At 43.8% G+C, this 21,448-nt stretch overlaps 1 protein-coding gene across 4 annotated transcripts in view; it reads right to left on the bottom strand.

Annotated features, from left to right (window-relative positions):
- zswim8 (zinc finger, SWIM-type containing 8) overlaps positions 1-19,815 on the bottom strand; it is a 56,707-nt gene extending 36,892 nt beyond the window's left edge. For all 4 annotated transcript variants that reach the window (XM_080482200.1, XM_080482197.1, XM_080482198.1 and 1 more), the window contains exons 1-6: positions 19,099-19,815; positions 4,150-4,303; positions 2,808-2,902; positions 2,249-2,421; positions 1,699-1,806; positions 1,541-1,622 (exon numbers count right to left, since the gene is read on the bottom strand). In XM_080482200.1, coding sequence (XP_080338326.1) covers positions 1,541-1,622; positions 1,699-1,806; positions 2,249-2,421; positions 2,808-2,902; positions 4,150-4,303; positions 19,099-19,276 — 790 coding nt within the window. In that variant the 5' untranslated portion in view covers positions 19,277-19,815. The remainder of the gene's footprint in view (positions 1-1,540; positions 1,623-1,698; positions 1,807-2,248; positions 2,422-2,807; positions 2,903-4,149; positions 4,304-19,098) is intronic.
- Positions 19,816-21,448: the final 1,633 nt, after the last annotated feature.

Genomic DNA, 21,448 nt, shown 5'->3' with positions numbered 1-21,448 from the left:
CTGGATCTGGTTTGGGTTTGTCTGCAGCAGCACAACCAACTTATTCCAACATCTAAACCAGAGACATCCAGCCTCAATACGTCTTCAGGTTAAGACGCATTGACAGAATTCCTTGTTCATGTTTTTGAAAATGGTGTCAGCTATTAACGTGAATGTTCACAATTCAGTCTCCTTTCAAACGTTTCTTTTTTTCTTTTACAAAAGAACAGCTGGTACTTCGATTCCAGGAGGTGAAATGGGGTGACACAGATGTCTCAAAACAAGTTTGGATTTTATTTCATCCAACTCGTTTTGAGTTTTTGGTTTCTTTTAAAAGTTGAGGGGAAAATAAACTGGAAAAAATCGTGAATCAATTTCTTTTTTGTGAGAAAATCTGAGTCTTGTGGTCTTGTGGATACACTCGTATTTGTCCAGATTCAAGCAGACGGAGCTTCCATACGGGAGAGCCAGACCTCATGCTGGGAACCAACACCTTCAAACACGTGCAAGTCATGAAGAAAACATCTGAAACGCCTTGAGTCACAATATTGTCTGCGATTATTCACATCCTTACATGTGAAATTAGTTAATGCACTCATAAGTCACGCATATTGCATTTTTATTCAAACAATACTGCAAAACTGTTTTCAAGAATTAAAAATATTGTGCTTTTCACTCAACATTTCTTTCATTCAGTTAAAGTGCTAAAAGTATTTCTGAGACTCTCAACCTGGAAATGAAGTGATTTTTCATGTTTTTATCTCATGGTATACTGTGGTGGTAGAGAAGAACACGTCTGACGCCCATTCACATTGAAATCTGAACAAACAAGTGCAGACATGATGTAGGCCTTACTGCTACATTAGTTTCCACACTTAACTTTTCCACTGAAGGATTGTATTTATGCTTACTTTCAAATAAAGTGGATTATCAAAATCCAATATAAAGTACATAATTGTTAAGACTCCTATTTAACTTTTTTTTTTTGACACAACAGCCTAAACTTCTCGTCCCAGAGACGTTTTTCCCAACCAGAGGACTTGAAGCTAAAGATCAGAGATGAGCGACAGAAGAAAGGAGGCTTCAGCAACCGAGTGTGAAGCAGCCAGAGAAACAGAAGCAGCCAGAGGAAGCCACCGCTTCCTTCACTTGCTTTTCAGGAGGCTCTGCTCCGTCTGCTAGAATAAACGTTCCCCCCCTCCAGGCAACATTCACACTCTGCAGCCTCTTGCAAACAATCCACAGAATGATGTGCATGTGTTGATTGCTTGTGAAACACTGCAATGATTAACTAGATCAGTGACAGCACCTTGTGTTGCAGTTTGCACTGCGGAACAAACCGAGGAGGAACCTGGACGGTTCCTCAGAGCTGAGCTGGGTAACATGAGTGTCATTCTGAGACTTTCTCACCTCTGGAGGATGAATGAATGTTGCTCAAACCGTAGAAAAGCTTTGTGGCACCGCGGCCAGGTTAAAGATAGTAGAGTTAACGTAATGGTCAGGTCATGAGCGGGAGATGTGTGTTACATGAGAGCAAAGGAGCAGAAGGCGGCGGCGGTACCTGGCGCTCCACACACAGTGTTGATGGCAGTGGACTGTGACGACAGCAGCTCGTCTAGCAGGCGCTGAGCTGTGGGCAAAATCTGGAGACACACATCATTTAACAATGGAACCTTTGTTCTGTGGTTCTTCTTCCAAGGCTCAGGGTGGCGCTGTTACCTGCTGAGGAAGTTCGCTGATCAGGTACTGAGCAAACTTCTGGAGCTGGTCCCTCTGCAGTCTGGACAGAGACTCTGAGACCGGAGCCCGCAAACACACTGCTGAGGCCTGCACACACACACACACACAGACATACAGTAAGATGACCAGAAGATAGAATAGCGAGTTGTCCTCCACGTTTGCGTCTGATCTCTGCCTTCTGAAGTGCCTTGCCTTTAGGCATGAGGCAGCGTTAACTTCACCCTCCTGAGGCGGAGCAGCAGAGCAGCAGAGCAGGATGTTGTGTAGCTTTGTCTGTGTCACCCTCTCATCATAGCAATGTAATCAGGAGGGTGGGGGTAAAAAACTGCCCTTCAACAGGCTGATTGACACGGACAATCTTACAACAGACTTTCAGGAAACACCTTCAGTTGGACAGCAGAATGCGCCTCATCACTCCAACAAAAACAAAGTAACACTTCTTTTTCTCAGGGTTGTTACTGTGGCTTTAACTGGCTGCCCCTGTCTCGCCAATGATCTAAAGTGAATTCTTCTCATAGAATAGACTCACATTATGGATCCTGAAGAGGCAAAGCGCCACCACATGGGCGCACCATTTGGCCCCAGCGCCACAAGTACAGCTGCAGGATGTGATGCGGCAGCGGTCAAACATGACTGCCACATTGTAGGCTCCTTTAGACTGACCGGACTGACTGGAGACCACTGTAGCACTGAGGTGGAAGCCTGGGGGTGGGATGGGGGGGGTGTGGGGGGGAACAGAGAGAGACAGAGAGCGAGAGAGAGAAAGACAGACAGACAGAGAGACAGACAGACAGACAGATTTCAAAAATCCCTTTATAAAAACACTACCCGAAGAAAAAAAAACACACAACATTACACTTGTATCAGCAGAGCAATCAGCCCCCCCTCACCCCCCACCCCCCAGGTGACGACACCACTGCCTAAACCCTAACCTTAAGACCCATCGATCCACGTGATATTTGCTGAATCTGAAGCGTAAACCACTTCTTCACAGTAAACATACAGGAACGACAGCTCAGAAAGCATAGTGTGTGCTACAAGACGCTCATTGTTCCATACTGGGGTAGAAGTTTAAGAGGAGAACCAACCGATCTGCAGGGGGTCTTTGACCGCTCGGATCCTGTAGAGCTGCTCGCCTCGCTGGAACTCGTCTGGGCTTCCATTAGCCAAACAGGAATACAACCTGCAGCAGGGAGAACGCAAGCGTCAGGCTACACCAGGGTCTCAGTGCAGGCTTGATTAGTACTATAGATCTAAAACAGTAGGAGAGTCATAACTAACTACCACTGGGACCAAAGAGAATTCTATAAAACACATTTGAACATTTATCAATATCTCCTTTATATCAAAATTGGAAACATGATATTTTGTAGTTTTATATTATTGAACAAACATTCTAACCTCAGATTACAAGTTTTCCCGCCGCTGGCCTTGCACTTCTCACAAATATTGCAGCGAGCTTAATCTTTTTGAAAAGCGGAGCGTTTTCTCTCGCTGTGTCGGCTGCTCTGGTGACTGAAGTGCAGCGACAGACGTCACAATGCTCGTGCGCTGCAATGTGTGCAAATCGTCTACTCCTCCACTTGCTCAGTCACAAGGAGGCGTTTAGGTACCCAAACATGGTACCGTTTGATTTTACATGAATCGGTACTCTGTAGGACCGACAGAATTTGGTAGGTACCAATAAAAGTACCAAATTGGGTACCCGTCCCTAGGAAGGAGTGAGATCCTGCCATTGATTATTCATGGAGTATCCCCTTAACTCCAAACATCCACAGTAACTCCAGAGAAGAACAGAAAGGGGTCCTTTAAGAAACACTCCAACTTTTCACTACAGTCCTTAACAAGAGTCACACGCTTTGTGGTAGCATTGATATTTCCTCTACGTTTTTCACACCAGCTGCTAAAATCCAAGTTTCTCCTGAAGAAGTCTCACTTCCACAGCTGACAGTGTGTGCTGGAAATCCGCTGGCGACCAAATGAGGCTTCACGTGGGTTTGTAAAGATGGACAAGTAGCTAACAAGTCGTCTTCAATACTTCCTGCTAAAACTGCATGTGGGATGATGTGATCATGTCACAAAGCATTGTGGGACTGATCCACCCACTGAATGGGATACAAAACAAACTGTAATCCTCCTCCACATACACAAAAAGAAAATATCACGGTTGGAAAAGACAACTGATCAATTTGTTAGAACTTGTGTAGGTGTCTGTTGGTCCTGGTGTCAACGGGCAGACATGCTTTTAGCGTTTCTTGTAAAAAAAAAAAAACAAGATGTGATGAGAACATCTGAGAACGTCTGAGGATGGAATTGCTCAACGACTGATACGTTTAAAAAGAGGCCTGCCATGTAATGAGGATCTGAAGCATCTCAAACAGACTTTCAGCACTGGGACTGAAAACCTGGTGGGGGGGGGGGGGGTCTCACCTGATGTCCTCCTCGTTCTCGGGGAAACTCCAGTAGGCGATGCGGAGCTGAAGCTGTTCCGGGACAGGGGGGTAGACCTTCTCCACCACCTCAAAGGGGATGTGAAACGCCACCTGCTTGGCTGAGAGCTCCACCAGTGGGATCACCTGACCATCTGAGTGACGGAAAGCAGAGGAGCAGCGGGTCGTCACAGACAAAGAAAAAGGACACATTTGTATTTCAGAAAATGACCATCGGTACTGATGAGCACAGCTCATGTGGCGAACACCTGCTCTGGACATGTAGACTTCTGGAGCAAAACACAACTGTTGATGCATGTTATAGATGTGGAATGAACCTGCTATAGGAGGACTGCTGAGGAGGGCCAAACCTCCGCCTTAACTTTTTAGTTTAGTTCCGATTAGATGTAGGGAAGTACTGATCCACGTTCTTTCACTTCCGATCCGATCCCGATACCTGAATGTGGATATCTGCCGATACCGATACTATTCCGATACCAGAGCTCTGTTTGCTTTAATATTATTATCATTATTGTTGATTATATATGAGGCTGTAATAAACTCCTCTCTACGGGCAAGTATAAAATGTAGTGACGTATACATGTCATCTCTCAAAAGGCAACTTGAGGTTAGTATCAGGTCAGAAAAGGAAGCAGAACAAACTACTCTTGTGTTGCTTTGCAAATGTTGCACATTGCTGTGTTGCTTTGCAAACATTGCACATTGTTGTGTTGCTTTGCAAACATTGCTCCTTGCTGTGTTGCTTTGCAAACGTTGCACGTTGCTGTGCAAACGTTGCACGTTGCTGTGTTGCCAAACAGCAACATGTTGTCATGAAAAGTTAGATAGCACAGTGCTACTTCCCTAGCCTGCTCGCTGGCTGCAAACTGTGGAATGGATTTCCTGACTCATTCCTCTTGGTCTCATTGAGACCCGCCTCCCTTCAGGAAATCCAGTCCACAGTTTGCAGCCAGCGAGCAGAGCAGCAGCAGGGAAACACTTGTGCAGATACTGGATTGGATCCATCCTTAATTAGATGCTTTGATATGGTTCTACAGTACATCATGTTCGAACCTATTGAAATCTAGTCAAGACAAGGAAGAGTGCGCAAGCCAGGTGCGTCAGCCAGGTGTGCCACTGTGATTCGCCAGCGTGATGCACCAGCGTCAGCCAGGTGTGCCAGATTCAGCCAGGTGCGCCAGCGTGGTGCGCCAGCATCAGCCAGGTGCGCCAGCGTGGTGCGCTAGATTCAGCCAGGTGCGCCAGCGTGGTGCGCCAGCGTGGTGCGCCAGCGTGGTGCGCCAGCGTGGTGCGCCAGCGTGGTGCGCCAGCGTCAGCCAGGTGCGCCAGCGTGGTGCGCCAGCGTCAGCCAGGTGCGCCAGTGCCCACCCTAACATGTCAGATGAAAGTGAAGCAGCACTGCACATGCTCCCGGTGTACGTTATGACCGTTATACCTTCCCCACATGTTCCCGGTAGGTAACCTCCACAGGGGTAAATAATATAACGGTACTTCCGACAGTAAAAATGTATTAATGAATTCATCAATTAGCTGTGGCACACGTCGGGGTGTGAAGGAGAAACACCGTTCATGACACTCTGGCGGTCTGCCTGTAGGTCAATAACATGTTGATGTCAGCTTACTGTGATGAGAATCTGCTCTGATTGTCCCAATGCAGCTTGAGTTGCAGTTCACGCTCCTGCTGCCACTGTGTGAAAGGCTCTCACAATATTACGTCAGAGTCCGAGGTAAGGCTGGGCAGTTTGGCCCCCCAAAAAATCAACAATTAAAAAAAGAAATATTCAAGTTCCGATTCGATTTTACTTTTTTTTTTTTTTACACAGTGCACTCAGAAATGACTGCAGACATCATATATATTGTCAAAAATGCTACTTTATTGCTGTAATTATCCTCAGAGTTTTATTCAGCAGCGGGTTCAGGCTCTCCCAAGTTTGGCGTGACATTGTGACGTGAGGACTAGTTGATATCGAACGAACCACACACCAAATAATATGTTATGGACAGACCAATATAAAGATGTAAACAATATATAGACATGAATATAATATATACAAGGAGGTATACAAAATAAATACTAAAAAAAATTTAACTTCAGAAGCCACATACAGTTTAGTTTCATCTTGAGTTGCTGGACTGGTAAACTATTGCTATAATAACCTTTGAATTTACACTTTAAAGTGTTTCTTTGTTGTGGCCACAGTGTACAGGATGAAGATCACACAATTAGGACTAAAAATGACTACAATCTCAACATAAAATCAATTTTAATGAAACATTCTGCTGCAAAATACAGTGAAATGTAAATTTTTTTTAAATAAAATCCTATATAGCCTCTTGCTTGGTGAGTTCTGTGGCTGATTGGAGCCATTAGCAGCCGGTTTTGGGTGGCTGTTGTGGAAAGGTATTTCGGTCCAGGCAGCTCAGTGGACACACTGGGTCTCGTTTGAGAGCAAGAGGCTCGTCTTTTATTCAGATTCACTTCTGAGCATCACGTGACGACGTCACATCCCAAAACTTTATGAGCTGTTATCTCCCAGACAGCATTTAATAGAAACAGATTGGCCTACAAATCATTTTAATTGTATTAAATGGAATCGCAACCACGTACTTCAGTGCTGGACAAACATTCAGTATTTAGGCATTAAAGTCTATATGAGGAGCAGATTCTTAATCATTTTTATTGGAGGTAATGAAACACACTGTCGCCTCTTTTACATACCGCGAGATACCTTATTACTGCATTACCACCAAACCCTAGTTGATTGTGAGGAAATTTCCCAGCTGGACTTGATGCTCAGGTGGCCTCCGATCACAGTGGCTCACTGGAATTCACTGAGCTCTTGAGAGACCCATTCTTTCACCAATGTTTGTAGAAACATTCTGCATGTCCAGGTGATGGATCTGATACAGCTGTGGCCATGGAAGTGATTGGAACACCTGAATTCAATGATTTGGGGGCTGAGAAAATACTTTTGGCAAAACAGTGTACCTTTGATAAGCATGTCTACGTGACGCTTCTTCAATAAGACCAGGGACACGTTCCCATTATTTGTGCTCATGTGAGATCAGCTGCTGGGCGCAAAGCCCAAGATAAAAACTTGGAAAAGTATAGAGGAAGTGTGTCTTCTGCTACCAGGGTATGGACGCAGCATGGCAGTAGTCTTCTGGAGAACAGTGAGAGAAGAAGTGATGAGTCTCAGGTTACAGGCCTCATTTCCACAACTTGTGCTGCTGTTGCCCATATATGGAGGAAAGCTCTCCGTTCATCTCATGCCATCCTTGGCACTAAGGCCCCGGGGCAGGAACAGGCAGAGGGAACGCCGGGAGGAGGGGATCAGCAAAATAGACTCCGTACAAAACAGTGATTACTACTATTTATCAGTATTTATCACTTTTTATCTATGATGTCTGGTTTTAATCTCGACCATGTTTATGGTGCAATGGATATGTTGTAAACTGGACAACAGAAATCTAGTGAACTGCAGTAATGGTTCGCAACCTGAAAGCAGAGAGACACTGGGGAGGGGTTCCAGAATCTAGGGCAGACTGGAGAAACTGCCCTTTGGATAATTTTCCTCTTGTATATGAGGAGAACACGTGTGTGCGTCTCGGCATGGCTTTACTGTGACGTTTCCACACATCTAACTGATGTTTCCACACATCTGAGGCCCCGTTTCCACCACAACGGTTCACGTGACAACTCCTAATCTGATAAAAAAAATGAGTGTGTTTACACTGCAGCAGCAGACACACTGACAACGATGTTAGTATGCCGGGCCACTGGAGGGCGCCGTTGCTTGATTGTGTAATGAAATCATACAGACGTGTGTAGAGAACAAAACACTATAAATGTGAAGAAAAAGGAGAGAACCTGACATCCGTATGGACTGATGACACATCGGATGCTATCAGGGGAGAGTCTCAACTATTAAACTACTGATCTGGACCATAAATGTAGAATACGCTTTCTATCAAATGGAAAGATATTTTGACTTTCACATTACATAAAGGCCTGAGGCATCGAAGAAGAGAAGTCACATCATTAAACCGGTCCACATTGCCTCAGACAAAGACCAGTCCACACTGCCCCGGACAAGACTGGTCCACACTGCCCCGGACAAAGACCGGTCCACACCCAGGTTCTGGGTCTGGAACCAGCTGGACCAGGATGTGAACTCAAAGGAAGCAGAAAAACTGAAAGACGTATTCAACAACTCAAGCTGCTGGGCCGTCACCCCGAACGACCGTCATCGAATGACTACCACCTCTGATTGGTCCATACTTCTCTCATTCATCTTGATGCCTCCACTTGCTGAAGCAGAACCAGAATGGAATCAAGACATGCGAGGCACTGAGCTCCAGAGCCACTGGACCAGCTCACTTTCATATGGCAGAATCCCTGCAGAGGAATTTCCTTTCCGAGATTGTTGATGTTGAACTGTATGTGCAGAATCCACACAGGTGCAATTAATTCTATAGACCTATAATAGATCTAATTTTTCATGTCCAAAATGTTGACAGTAAAATGTATCTGTACATCATGGTTTTCATTAAAGAAGAAAATATTCTTCGCTGAGAAAATGTTGATTTTGATATAAGTATTGACAATCATGTTTGTTACCTCACCACTTTAAGTATGTGTGACTAAGGACGGGAACCTTTCACTTCTGAACTGATACTCGGTACCTGGGAATCGATACTGGTACTCAACCATACCAATTTCCGGTACTTTTATGTGAGTTTGTGGTAAATATTAATTTGTTTAATAATAAAATCTCAAAATGTTTCAGTTTAAAATATTTATTTCTCAATATATAAATTTTAACAAATATATCAAAATAACATTCAACTGTCTGTATTGTAACGTCGCAGTTGTTTTTTCAACATGAAAACCCTGAACAACAAGTACACAGTGTTTTTATCTTAATAATCGTCAATTTAAAAGCCAGCCCACGTCCTCCGACTCTTCTCCCCTCTGTAATTATTGTGTGATGGACGCAATGGCTTGTTTCAGGTTTTAAAAAGTGTGTTGCTCCAACCAGCCAATCAGAAATCAAACCCTATATAGTGTCATCGGGGGTTAGCCAATCCCAATCAAGGTAGGCCCTTTCTTTGACTCCTCCCACAATTAGGCCGCTCTGCTCCGGCACATGGCACCACGAGAGGAAGTACTTCCTCCTCTTCCCAAGATGGGCATGTGTGGGTGAAGCCAGTCCAGCTCACACAGACACAGCAGATTCTGAATGCATCTCCTATGATCCAATATTCAAATGGAGGAAAATCAAGGAGAAGCTAGAAACTTTGAATACTGAAGGTTTCTGGACCAAAGTTGAAATGCTGGATGATATGACTCCTTTACAGTGACTCAACCAGAAACAAATCTTTAAAATAATACTTTCCATAAGAAGGAATCACTTCACAAACCAGAATCTGGGTCCATCAAACTGTTGATGTTTCCTGACTGACGCCATCTTGGGAAACCTGCCCCAAGGGATTCTGGGAAATCAGAGATAGTGTGTCGGCAGCTCCAGCCAGAATATCAACATTTGACCGATTCAGAGAGAAAAACCTACAGATTTTCTCAAAGAAAGAGTCCTGAAGCCTGGAGAAAAGTCTGAAGGTAGTGAAACTGAAGGTTTTTGCCTGGCGGCTACAGAGTCTGTTACTGCGCATGCACATATCTCCTCCTCCCTCCTGTTCATTCAGTTGTAAACAAACATGCTGGCCGCATAGTGGTACGACTCGCGGTCCATATTCTAGATTTATGGTCCAGATCAGTAGTTTAATAGTTGAGACTCTCCCCTGATAGCATCCGATGTGTCATCAGTCCATGCGGATGTCGGGTTCTCTCCATTTTCCTCACATTTATAGTGTATTGTTCTCTGCACACACGTCTGTGTAGTTGCCATTACAAAATCAAGCATCAGCGCCCTCCAGTGGCCCGGCATACTAACTACACCGTTGTCTTTGTGTCCACTGCTGCAGTGTAAACACCCCCCCCCCCACCCCTTTTTTTTTTAACGGATTAGGTGTTGTCACGTGAAACGTTGTCGTGTAAACAGGGCCTGAGTGTGAAGAGGAATTTCGTTCAGGAAGGTTTTGGCGACGTATTAGAGACAAACGTCAACAACTACAACTGGAGCCTAAGTTTTTAATTTTCCAGTGTGGATGGAGGGACTTTACATAAAATAAAATATCATGCAAACGACACTGAACCTAAAAATCTAAATGTCTGAATGACGATGAATAGATTTGAAACAGAAGCTACTACCATATTTATCAGCACCATATCAATGTTTTTGTAAAATATATTTGCAGGTAGCTGTTTTTTTGTTTCCTGATGTGTTGTTACGCAGGTCGGTATTCATTTCTAGCCTCTCACTCACGAAAGGAAAAATGTCACTAAACGTAAGGATTAAGTTTGGTCAGCAAGACACCGCCTTTTCAACATTACACTTGATCTTTTATGGGTGAGAATTATCTCAGGATATTCAAGCACTTAAAAATGTGTAAAATACCTCCATGTGCCAATCATATGTTACCATCTTTTCTTTTCTGTTTTTTATAACACCACACTGACCATAGATTACCCATACTTCACAAATTATTGCTTTACATTGGCTAATCTTTCTAACTGGATTCCTGTTAATGATCACCTTCATACTGTTGAGTACCACTGTGCATTATATCACTTGCACACATTTATATGACTTACTGGAACGAACTTGCCAGAGAAGGGGAAAAACAAGCAGGGACTCTAATCTCAGAATTCACTCACAGAATTTAATGATGTATTTATAGAATTGTCATCAAGTAAAAGGCTATGAGGCTTGAGGATTTTAGGGATATTACTCAAACATAGTATAATGTCAAGTATTGCAATAACTCTTCCTTTGGCCCTAACTTGTCCCAGTGGCGACTGGGACTGTTTATTGTTGTTTGTTATGTAGGTCCCACCAGTCAAACCCTTTCAGACATAAAACAGCTTATTTATTTTGTTGTTTGGGGAATTTTGTCTTCACTTTTGTGATTCTGGCTTCTTTTGAAATATATTGATTGTACATGTAGATATCGCGATAATGACAGATTTGGATATATTGTGAAGCGCTACCAAGTTGTTTTGTTTTTTTAAGGGTTTGGGGTTTTTTCAAAAGCTGCAGATAGATGTGTAAAACCTCACAACATACTACAATTGCACTTCGATTATTGATGAAACATGGAAGAGGTAGGCTCAACGTTAGTGTGTGGCGTTCATGGCAGACACACTTGGATGGTGTGAGAGAAGACATGAGTGGAGCTGGATAGTAACAGAGTTCATGCTGCCATTCTGCGATTGGCTGCTGCTGGTGAATGACAGCAACCTGCCTGCCTATTGGCTGCCAGCACCAGGGGGGGGCCAGAACAACAGCTGCTCCTTTGTAGCTGACTGGGGAAAGCCGACAGGCTGGTTTACAGCCCCGGACAGCCTCGTCTTCTCCCCCCCCCAACACCAGCCCTGACATCCCCTCCATCAGAACACTGCTGCACACCTGTGGAGCACTGGCCAGGACATTGTGCTCACTTTTCTTTTTTAATTTTTTGTTATTTTGGACAATAAATATTCCTATGTACATTCTGCTGCAATGTATCTGATACGTGAGTATGTTCAGAAACAATCATTTTGACACATTTACAGCAGAAAAGAAAACACTGCAATATACATCGTTAGCGCACATGCTTCAAAGTATACCGCAATATACATTTTAGGCCATATCACCCAATGTTGATCCAAGGTGGAGCCTCCTTTATCCTCTAGGTCTTAAAGTGCAAGTATGATAGTAGTATCATGGCACCAGTAAGTGCCATATAACTCATCAGCACCCCACCCCCCCGCCCCCAAAAAAAAATCTTTCATTGACACCTTGAAGAGGGATGTGGGCGATACTGACACTCCCGAATAGCGACGTGCGACTCAGCTACAATTCCCAGGAGTGAGTGAGTGAGTGAGTGAGTGAGTGAGTGAGTGAGTGAGTGAGAGAAGCTGACCTGAAAACATTGTGGTTGAAAGACGTACTATGAGACAAACATTTCACTGGTTCTTTAGTTTCCCTCGCTGTAAACATGCAGCAAAAACCCAGCGAAAACAGTGAAACGGCGTGTAAACCGTGCCTAAGTACTGCGTTTATCACCGATAAACGCAGTACTCTATCCAATCGCTTCTCCTTTCAGCCACAGTCAGTCTTACTCACCAAAGTAAAATATATCCAAAATGTATCTTCTCCACAATATCAACGTGTGCAAATTAGGCATGTGACAAAAGATTGAGATTACAGGACTGTGTTTCCATGCACTGGGTATTCATGCTCTGCATTTTGGATGGAGCACTACTGCTTTACTTCATGTTGACAATGGATTGTATTTACCTTCATTATTTCAAGACTACAGTATATTGTACCTGGTGACAACTGCACAGAGGTTAGGAAAATCAAAGAAAGCAACAGTCATCAAACCGCTACGCTTCTGGAACACAGATATTGGAAAATTTTTAAAAATTTAAAATAAAGTTCAAGATCCAAGAAGAGAAAGAGCACTGTTATTTGGAACTACATAAAGTATTCGCATAAAGTCAACAATATCATATACTGAAGTGTTTGGTAATTTCAATTCATATCACAGTCACAATACTAAAGTTTTCTGTCCCTGGTCACCACTGGAGGCGCCAGCCCCCCATCAGCTCCCACTGCCTCCTCCAAACAGGAGGGGTAAACACAGAAAATGGAATTTACCCAAAGTGCACTAATATTACCCAGTCATCCAAAGCAGACTTTGTTTATTTGCAAGTGATTTAATTCAGTTTCTACTACTTTTACTCAGTGAGGATTTTAGATGGTTAAACTCATCACCAGGGCTGTAGTCAAGTCCACCTTTATCAAGTCCAGGACAAGTCCAAGTCGGGGCTTGTCGAGTCCAAGTCAAGTCCGAGTCACAAAGGTCCAAGTCCAGATCAGATCAAGAGTGAACCTTATGACAGAAAGAAGGTTTTGTGTGTAGTGTGGTCCTGCCGTGGTTTTACTGTTGGTTTGATTGTCAAAATAAAAGCCAAAACTGCTGACTGCTGGGATAAAAGACAAACTCATTATGAAATGATATATGATACAATATGAACATTTTTATTTCAAGTTTCTTTTGAAGGAGGTTAATTTCTGGGAATAAAAACAGAGTTGGACTCTGTCGAGATGATTAAAATATTTAGTCCAGCAGCCGAGTCAAACACCAAGGAGTCCGAGACGACAAAAAAAACGTCTCGAGTCCAGACTCGAGTACTATAGCCCTGCTCATCACACACCAAGAGGCCATGTAGAAACCAGAGAAGCCACAAACACGCCCTTATCTGCCAGAGGTTACTTCCTGATAACGCCTTGAACCGTGAGATAGAGTACAGGGCCGACTTTGTGGCGCCTACAACGAATGGAGCGCTCTTACAGACATCCTGTCCTGGCCAGCGCTACGTCACACACCTTAGCTTAGCAGAGGGCTAGTGGGTAGCGGAAGCCGAAGCAGTCGGTGTTGTGCCAAAAAGTGATTCCCAGCTATTCCTATAATAGCTATAATCTCTTCATTTCACATGTAAAGTAGCTTATCTCATTTACAGTTTGGATTACAAGTGTAAACAAGAAAAACCGGCAACTCAAACACTAAATTATTGACATGTAAGTGGCATCAAGGCGATGCTATGAGCTGCAAATCAATCCTCGTTAAATCCTCTTTTTTTTTTGCATACAGGATATATAGATATATATATATATCTATATATATATAATATATTTTTACGTTATTATGGCTGTAAATCCTGAAAAGCTGCTGGAACAGAACAGTCGTCTCCAGCGACAGCCAGGCAGTGTACGCTCCCGTGGACGGGAATCCCTTTTTGGCAGGGATCACTTTTTGGCACAACACCGGCCTCGTTCAGCTCCGGCCATGGTCCAGGACCCCCGGCCTCCCTCGCCTGCCCATCGTTCTCCCTCGTCACGGGTCCCGCCCGGGGGCAGACGGCGCAGTGCGGGTCCCACGTCCAGCTCCATGCCGGGGGTTCGCTCTCAGAACTCAAACCGTCAACGCGTTCATGGCAGCCCGGCCCAGGCTGTCCCCTCCGGGTCTGGCGTCTTCCCTTTCCAGATCAATACCATACGACAAAATTAGTCCAAACCATAAGGAGATAACGTCGGCGGTAACCCGCCACATAGCAGAAGACACGGTCCCAGTTAGGGTGGTTGAAAAGTCTGGATTCAGAAAAGATATAATCTGCCTGGTCGCAAGTATTTTGCAGAGAAATCTCTATCTGCATTGTTTATTCAAGTGAGAGAAGAAAAGAGAAAAGAAATGAGAATTTCATGATGATGCCGTTTAATAAATTAAAAATAAACTGCTTTGGAAAGATTGAAATTGTTGTCATTTCACCCTAATTGCATCCAAGTTAAATATTAGGATAAATTAATGTTGTATGAACAAGATTGTTTAATGTAGACATAGAATCATACTAATGTGAATACATGCATCAAAAGTGTGGATTTCATGGTAGAACATCGAGATATATATCATGTATCGCGACATGGCCTACGAATATCGGGATATTGATAAAAGGCCATGTCACCCAGCCCTAATTGTTGTCATGTAAAAAAGGCCTAAGAAGTACAATTTTAGAAAAGATTCACAAGCGCATGCCAAAGAACTTAGTAATAATAAAGACCAGAGAACCTCGTTCCAGTAGACCACGTTCTCATCAGACCACGGGACCTGGTTCTAGTAGTCCATGTCCTCATCAGACCACGGGACCTGGTTCAAGTAGTCCATGTCTTTAGTCTGCTTGTCTTTAGTAAACTGTTTGTGGTTTCTGCTGCATAATTGATCATACATTATTAGAAGCCTCCTTTTGGGAAGACGCCCATGCAGACCAGGTTTAAGCAGTGTTGTTTTTCATTGTTTTTTATAGAAAAAGTCCCATTTTCACTCTCCAGGGGTTTTAATCCCAGCAAAAACAACTATCAAATGAGCTTGTCCAGAAAGTTGCAATAAAAGTTGCAGTGTTTTTGTCCATGTTTGTTGTGGTGAAATTCAATTCAATTCAACTTTATTTATATAGCGCCAAACAACACAGTCATTGCCAGGCAGTTTTACATAGAAAACCCAACAATTCTGCATGACAAGCAGAAGCAATTCTTTCATTGGAAGAAACCTGCAGAACCAGGCTCAAAGGAGGAGGAACCTGCAGAACCAGACCCAGAGGAGGAGAACCCCGCAGAACCAGACCCAGAGGAGGAGAAATCTAGAGAACCAGACCCAGAGGAGAAACCTACAGAACCAGACCCAGAGGAGGAGAAACCTACAGAATCAGACCCAGAGGAGGAGGAGAAACCTACAGAACCAGGCTCCGAGGAGGAGAAATTGTGTGAAAGTGGAAGTTTAGAATGCTCCCTTTTTATTTACAGTACCTCAATAGTTTTTCAAAATGAGTAATTGACATTCTGAATTATTCCTTTAGATTACTATTTTAATTAATATATTTTTTAATTATTATTACTATTTATTATACTATTATTATTATTAGAATATATTAATATATTACCATATATTGTTATTATGATATATAATCTAATATTATTTATTATTATTATTATTATTATATCATTTATGTATTTATTTATAATTATTTCTAAACTTCTTTGAAGAACGAAAACAATGAAAATGTTCCACCTTATCATGACAAACCAAAAACTACAGGACAACAAATATGTAATCAAATAGGCTGTTTCATATATACAGTAGTTTTCTTATGCATTTATTAAGTTTTAACTACAATTTATGATGTTAAATATTTCATTTTTTAGATGTTTTTGTACATGATTTTAGTGATTTCACCCTTCTTTTCCAGAATCTTTTAGACAATTTTGACAGTATAGAAGAGAATATATTTGAATTAAAATACTTTATTAATCCCAGAGGGAAATTCCTTGAAGTGTTGCTCCACAAAGAATAAATACAAAGAAAGTTGAATATCAAATAGGCTAAGATGGAAATTAAATAATTAATTTTAATTATTAGTGTGCACAAGACTTAATTTGACAAATATAAGCACAGAAAATATTAACTTAACCAAAACACAGCAAACACCATTTACCAGGTGTTATAGGGTCTTATGGCCACAGGAAGGAACAACAACATCTGTATCTCTTGTCTAAAGCCTGGCACACGCTACAGGATCTTTTAAAATCTTCACCGATCAAGAGACGCACACTTGACGATCACAAAAGACAGACCACACAAGGTCTTCCTCTTCTGTCCTGATGGTGTGAGACGTGAACTACGGAGCTCAACACACTAACTGATGCTTCAGCAGAGCATCAGGCTCTGCACCATAGACTTCTGTAAAACTATATTTATAGGTCTATGTTCTCCATGCTCAATATTCCAAATCTCCCATAGTCAAATGTGCCTTCAGTGTAAATCACGGCCTGTAGATGTGAACAAACATGTTGCCACAAGTCAACCTGGGGTCGATGTTACGATTTTTCTTTATGGAGGAAACGTCAGGATTAACCCTGGATATTTGGTCTGCCAAGCAGATTCACTTCTTCCTGGGAAACATCACCCTGGTAGTCTGATGTTTAACTCTGGAGCGGAGAATGAAGGCGCCGTCCACTGACCAATCAGATCTCTTGGAAAGTGACCTGTCTATTTTTACAATATCCTGATTGGCGCAGGGATTGTCCCGCCCACTAGGTATACTGGGAGTGCAGCAGAGAGGAGACGGAGTATTTAGAACACTCTTTTTGACAGAAAATAAATCCTGGTCACTGAGGCTTTGAAGGTTGTCTTGTTCTTGTTCTTGACTTGTTCCAAGTCTGTTTGGCTCTACGAGGGTTGATCTGGAATAATGAGCTTAATAATACTGCTCATGCTGATAGAACTACACAAACAGGAATTTAAGGAGCGCAGAACTACTCCTGTAGTCACGGTGATGAATTAATATTCCAACACGAAACACACTCACACGGAGGAAACTCAGCCTCACAACAAACTGATGGAAAATATAAAGTTAAAGAAGCAGTGAGGAATAATAAAGTGAAATGGAGTGATCACAGTGCCATGCAGCTCTGCTGATATTGTCCAATGAATTAATATCATAGAATCTCATGAAGTCAGCATTAACAAGTCAGGAACTTTCTGACTTTGGCCGCAGCAGCAGTGCTGCTTTCAGCCTGGTTGGTTTTCATACCGGTACTCATGACGTTACGCCCCCTGCTGGTCGGCTCCTCTTCAGCAGAACACTCTACAGGATTTCTACTCGTAAATATTGAACATGTTTATTATCGCCGATCTCTCTTTCCGATACCTCTCGAGCGGATCAGACCAGACAAACTCTCTCTTAACACTCCCCACACCAGATTTTTTTCTGCAGACATCCGACAATCGGGCCTGAGCTCCCGATGATCGGGGAAAGATCGAGACGAAGATCGGCCCCATGATCCTGTAGTGTGTGCCGGCCTGAGGCACTTTTGTTTGTTCCTGCCATTTTTAATGCTTCTTTCTCTCTTTTAAGAGCCGGTTCGACCGTGAGAGACACAGCGTAGCACTGCCCCCTGCAGCGTGGGAGCAGCCGCTGCGGGAGCATGAAGCCACACCTCGGTGCAAAACTATAATCAAATACTGAAGAGCATAAAACACCAAACAGTCTCTCCCCACTTTTGTGTAACACTCTTATAAAGTGTTTTTCTCTTTCTTCAGCCGTAATGTTGGTTGATAAATGCGCTGACATGCCGTTGTGAAAGGAGAAATAGAGAACTCTTTTCCAACGTCACGGTCTAAGTCACACCACGATTGGTCAAAATTGCGGAGAATGTTGCGGGGATTGATTAACGCTGCAGGCCACGATAAAATTAACTATTTGTGTTAATAGCTGCGATCGCAACGTGGGGAAATCTTGGAGGGTCTGATTAGAAAAGACGGATCACTTAACAACAAATTTGTTTCCTTTTTAAGAAAACAAATTATTTATTGCATGTATTTTATGCAAACTAGTAAAAAGTTTCACTCAAAATTTTTCATGAAAATAATTAAATTGCTTCCCACTTATTTTTATTTTTTTTTTAAAGTATAAAATAATACAGATTCCTAAACGCTGCCTTTAAAGTGTGCGACTTCACATTCAGAATCAGGGGAGCGGGGCGGGGAGCTAACCCATCAGCTTCACTACATTTCTGGAATGTCAGGGTTTGTTTCTCCCTGAATCGGTCAAATGTTGATATTCTGGCTGGAGCTGCCGCTACGCCATCTTTGATATCCCAGAAACCCTTGCAGCAGGTTTCCCAAGATGGCATGAGTCAGGAAACATCAACAGTTTGATGGATCCCGATTCTGGTTTGACTGTAAACTTCTGGACTTTGGGAAACTGCAGGTTGAAATGAGAGGAGATGGTCTGGTTTGGCTTTATTCTCTGGGCAGAATCTCTCCTTCATGGGAAGAAGATTTTAAAGTGTTTTTCTGGTAGAGGAACTTTAATTGTCCATAAAAGAAAAGCGACATTATGACTGCTACTGTTTAAATCAAAACATTTTTACCTTTTCTGTCCCATTGATTGAGTCGATTGTATTTTAGGCAGAGCGGAGCGCCCTGTGTGCCCAGAGAAGCCTTTTCACATTTTCTGTTATGTAGTCCTAACTGGTTGTATTAACCTTAACAGACAAAGAACAAAATGCTCCCAACAATATACTGTTAAGGCTGATCAGTGTACATTTCAGTTGGACATTGTCCACGGAAAGTGTTTATTTCCCAGCAACAGTGAGTATTAACAATGTCCGCCACCCTGTTGTAAATCACTTCAGCTCTGCAGGCTCTAATGAATCTTTGTAAGCTTCAGGAATGAATGGAAACGTGTGTTTGAAAGTCTTCTCACCTTTAATCTTGACAGTGGGGGAGTTGGGTCCAGCGGACTGTTTCCTCCATCCTCTCCAGTTTTGACAGAGGCTCTCGGCCTCAGAGATGAAGGAGCACAGGGAGTCCTCCTCGAACCGGTCCGAGTCTTCGAAGGAGAACCTCTCCCCGTCCTCCCACTCGGCAAACATCAGTTCCATTACATCCACTTTCCAGCCGATCCCAAGTCCAGAGGCCTTTCTTCAAAAACAAGGTCCAACAGTGGAGGGGAGCCTGAAGACTGGGGGGAGGGGAGGCCACAATAACCAAAACACAGCTGAGGGGCTTACTGCTGGGCCTCCGACACAGCAACACAATACACACTGCGGCTTTAAAGCGCCTGCACACAAAGTCAAAGTCTGTCAGATATTTCTTTTGGGTTCAAACCAACCTACTAGTGTTCCTTCACTTTGCACAGGAGGGTCTCCTGTCTGTTTGACCATGCTGCAGCCGCTGAAAGAGGGGCAAAGTCAGCCAATAAAGCTACGCAAGAGGAGGAAACCTACACAGAGTAAAGCTGGTCACATCCTCAGTGTGCCCCTAACTTCACGCGGCCACCACGGAGAAGACGCCATGGGATTAGATCTCAGAGAAAGTATGACAGAGTTTGCTCTCATCCTCACGTCCTGCCTGGCTAAGCCAATCAGCCGGACTGCAACTCACACCGAGAAGAGTCCGGTCCCTTTCATGGACCTGGACACTGTCCTCCCCCAGGAGGCTCTTACCCTCCCCCTAGAAGACTCTGTCCCTCCCTAGAAGACTCTGTCCCCCCCAAGAAAGCTCTGTCTCCCCACCTCCCACCCACCCCTCCAGAAGGCCCTTACCCCCCCCAGAAGGCTTTGCACCCCCGTCCCCCGGCTGGCTCTGTCCCCCCCCTGGATGGCTGTGTCCCACACAGTAGGCTCTGTATCCCCCGGGTTGACTCTACTCCCCCCCGGCTGAAGTTATCCCACCCCAGACTGACTATCCCCTCGACCGACTCTATCCCACCCGGGCTGACTTTATCCCACGCGGGCTGACTTTATCCCTTCCGGCTGGTTCTATCCCCCCCAGAAGGCTCCGCCTCCTCTGGGCTCAATCTAAACTGCAGCTCGCTGTGTTTACGTTATGGGGGATGCGAGGGGGAATTAGCCGACTTTAGCTATAGGACGGGGTTCGGGTTCGGGCTTTTAGCTGCATACCGAGTTACACAAACGTGTGTCATCCGGCTCAGAATAGATTGAGTTTCCAGGCCGACGACCAGCGAGTCCAGCCGAGTTTCTTGGAGTTGTGAGCCGCTCGCAGTGCCGCTGTAGCCGCAGCGCTAGCCCCGTGGGCTAACTCCAGCTAGCTCGATTAGCTGTTTGTTTACATCCGCTCCCCCGGAACGAAAGCTTTATTTCCCACCTCTCCTCCACAAACTGGCCTCCAGTAACCCGCTGTTCGCCTCTGTTTTCAATATCAATCCTCACAAAGAGCGACAATCCCCGTCCTTTGTATCTCGGGCTCCGTGTGCCGCTGAAAGTTGGTGTATTCCTCCGTCAGATCACGAGAACGGACCCCCCCCCTCGAGTCCTTCCGGTTACCGGCTGTCCTGGTGTCTGACAACTGGAATCCCCCAGACGATGTCCAGGCTCCGCTTCGTGCAGGCTCCGCTTGTCCAGGCTGCCTCAGAGGATCAGTCTCCCTCCAGCGGATCAGTAGCCGGGGGAAGATGGCTCACCTCTCCCGCAGCTCCGCCTTCATCAGCTGATCACCACTTCCGGCGGCCAGCTCCGGTTCTTTTTTTTTTATTTTAAATAAACTTTATTTCAATTTTGTGGTGTACAAACAAATTAGTTATTCTGGTTCACGATCTTAACTGCATCAGCAGCAACAGGAGTCACTCACACATGAAAACAACAAAGATCATTGACGGTCACATGGCGGAGATGAAAAAACAAAACAGTGGTGCCGACGTTATAGTGATATGTAGTGTAAAGTGAGAATTGTATGTGCTTGTTGAATGGTTGTGCCTCTTGATCATTGACAGTGTTGGAAGTAACATGTTACAAAAGTAACACAATTATAATGTAATCCAGTAATATAACGCATACATTTTTGGGAATATTGCACTAGTTACAACCTAAGCATCATGCATTACCATGGGTTTTAACCTGATTAGGTGTTGTTTATAAAGAATTTAAGAAATCGCAGCCAGACAGAAAAACAATCAGTGCGTCAGAGTTATTTCCTGCAGCTGGAATTCACTGAGATGATGACACAACTGATTCTACATTAGTGAGATGGACAAACTCCCATTACATTCAATTTGTCAGAGAAAAGGACAAGAACATAACAGTAAAGTGTAATCT

Source organism: Lipophrys pholis (assembly GCF_963383615.2).
Source record: "Lipophrys pholis genome assembly, chromosome: 15".
NCBI lineage: Eukaryota > Metazoa > Chordata > Actinopteri > Blenniiformes > Blenniidae > Lipophrys > Lipophrys pholis.
The sequence above is the reverse complement of the archived record's forward strand: the minus strand, read 5'-3'. Positions and strand labels throughout refer to the sequence as shown.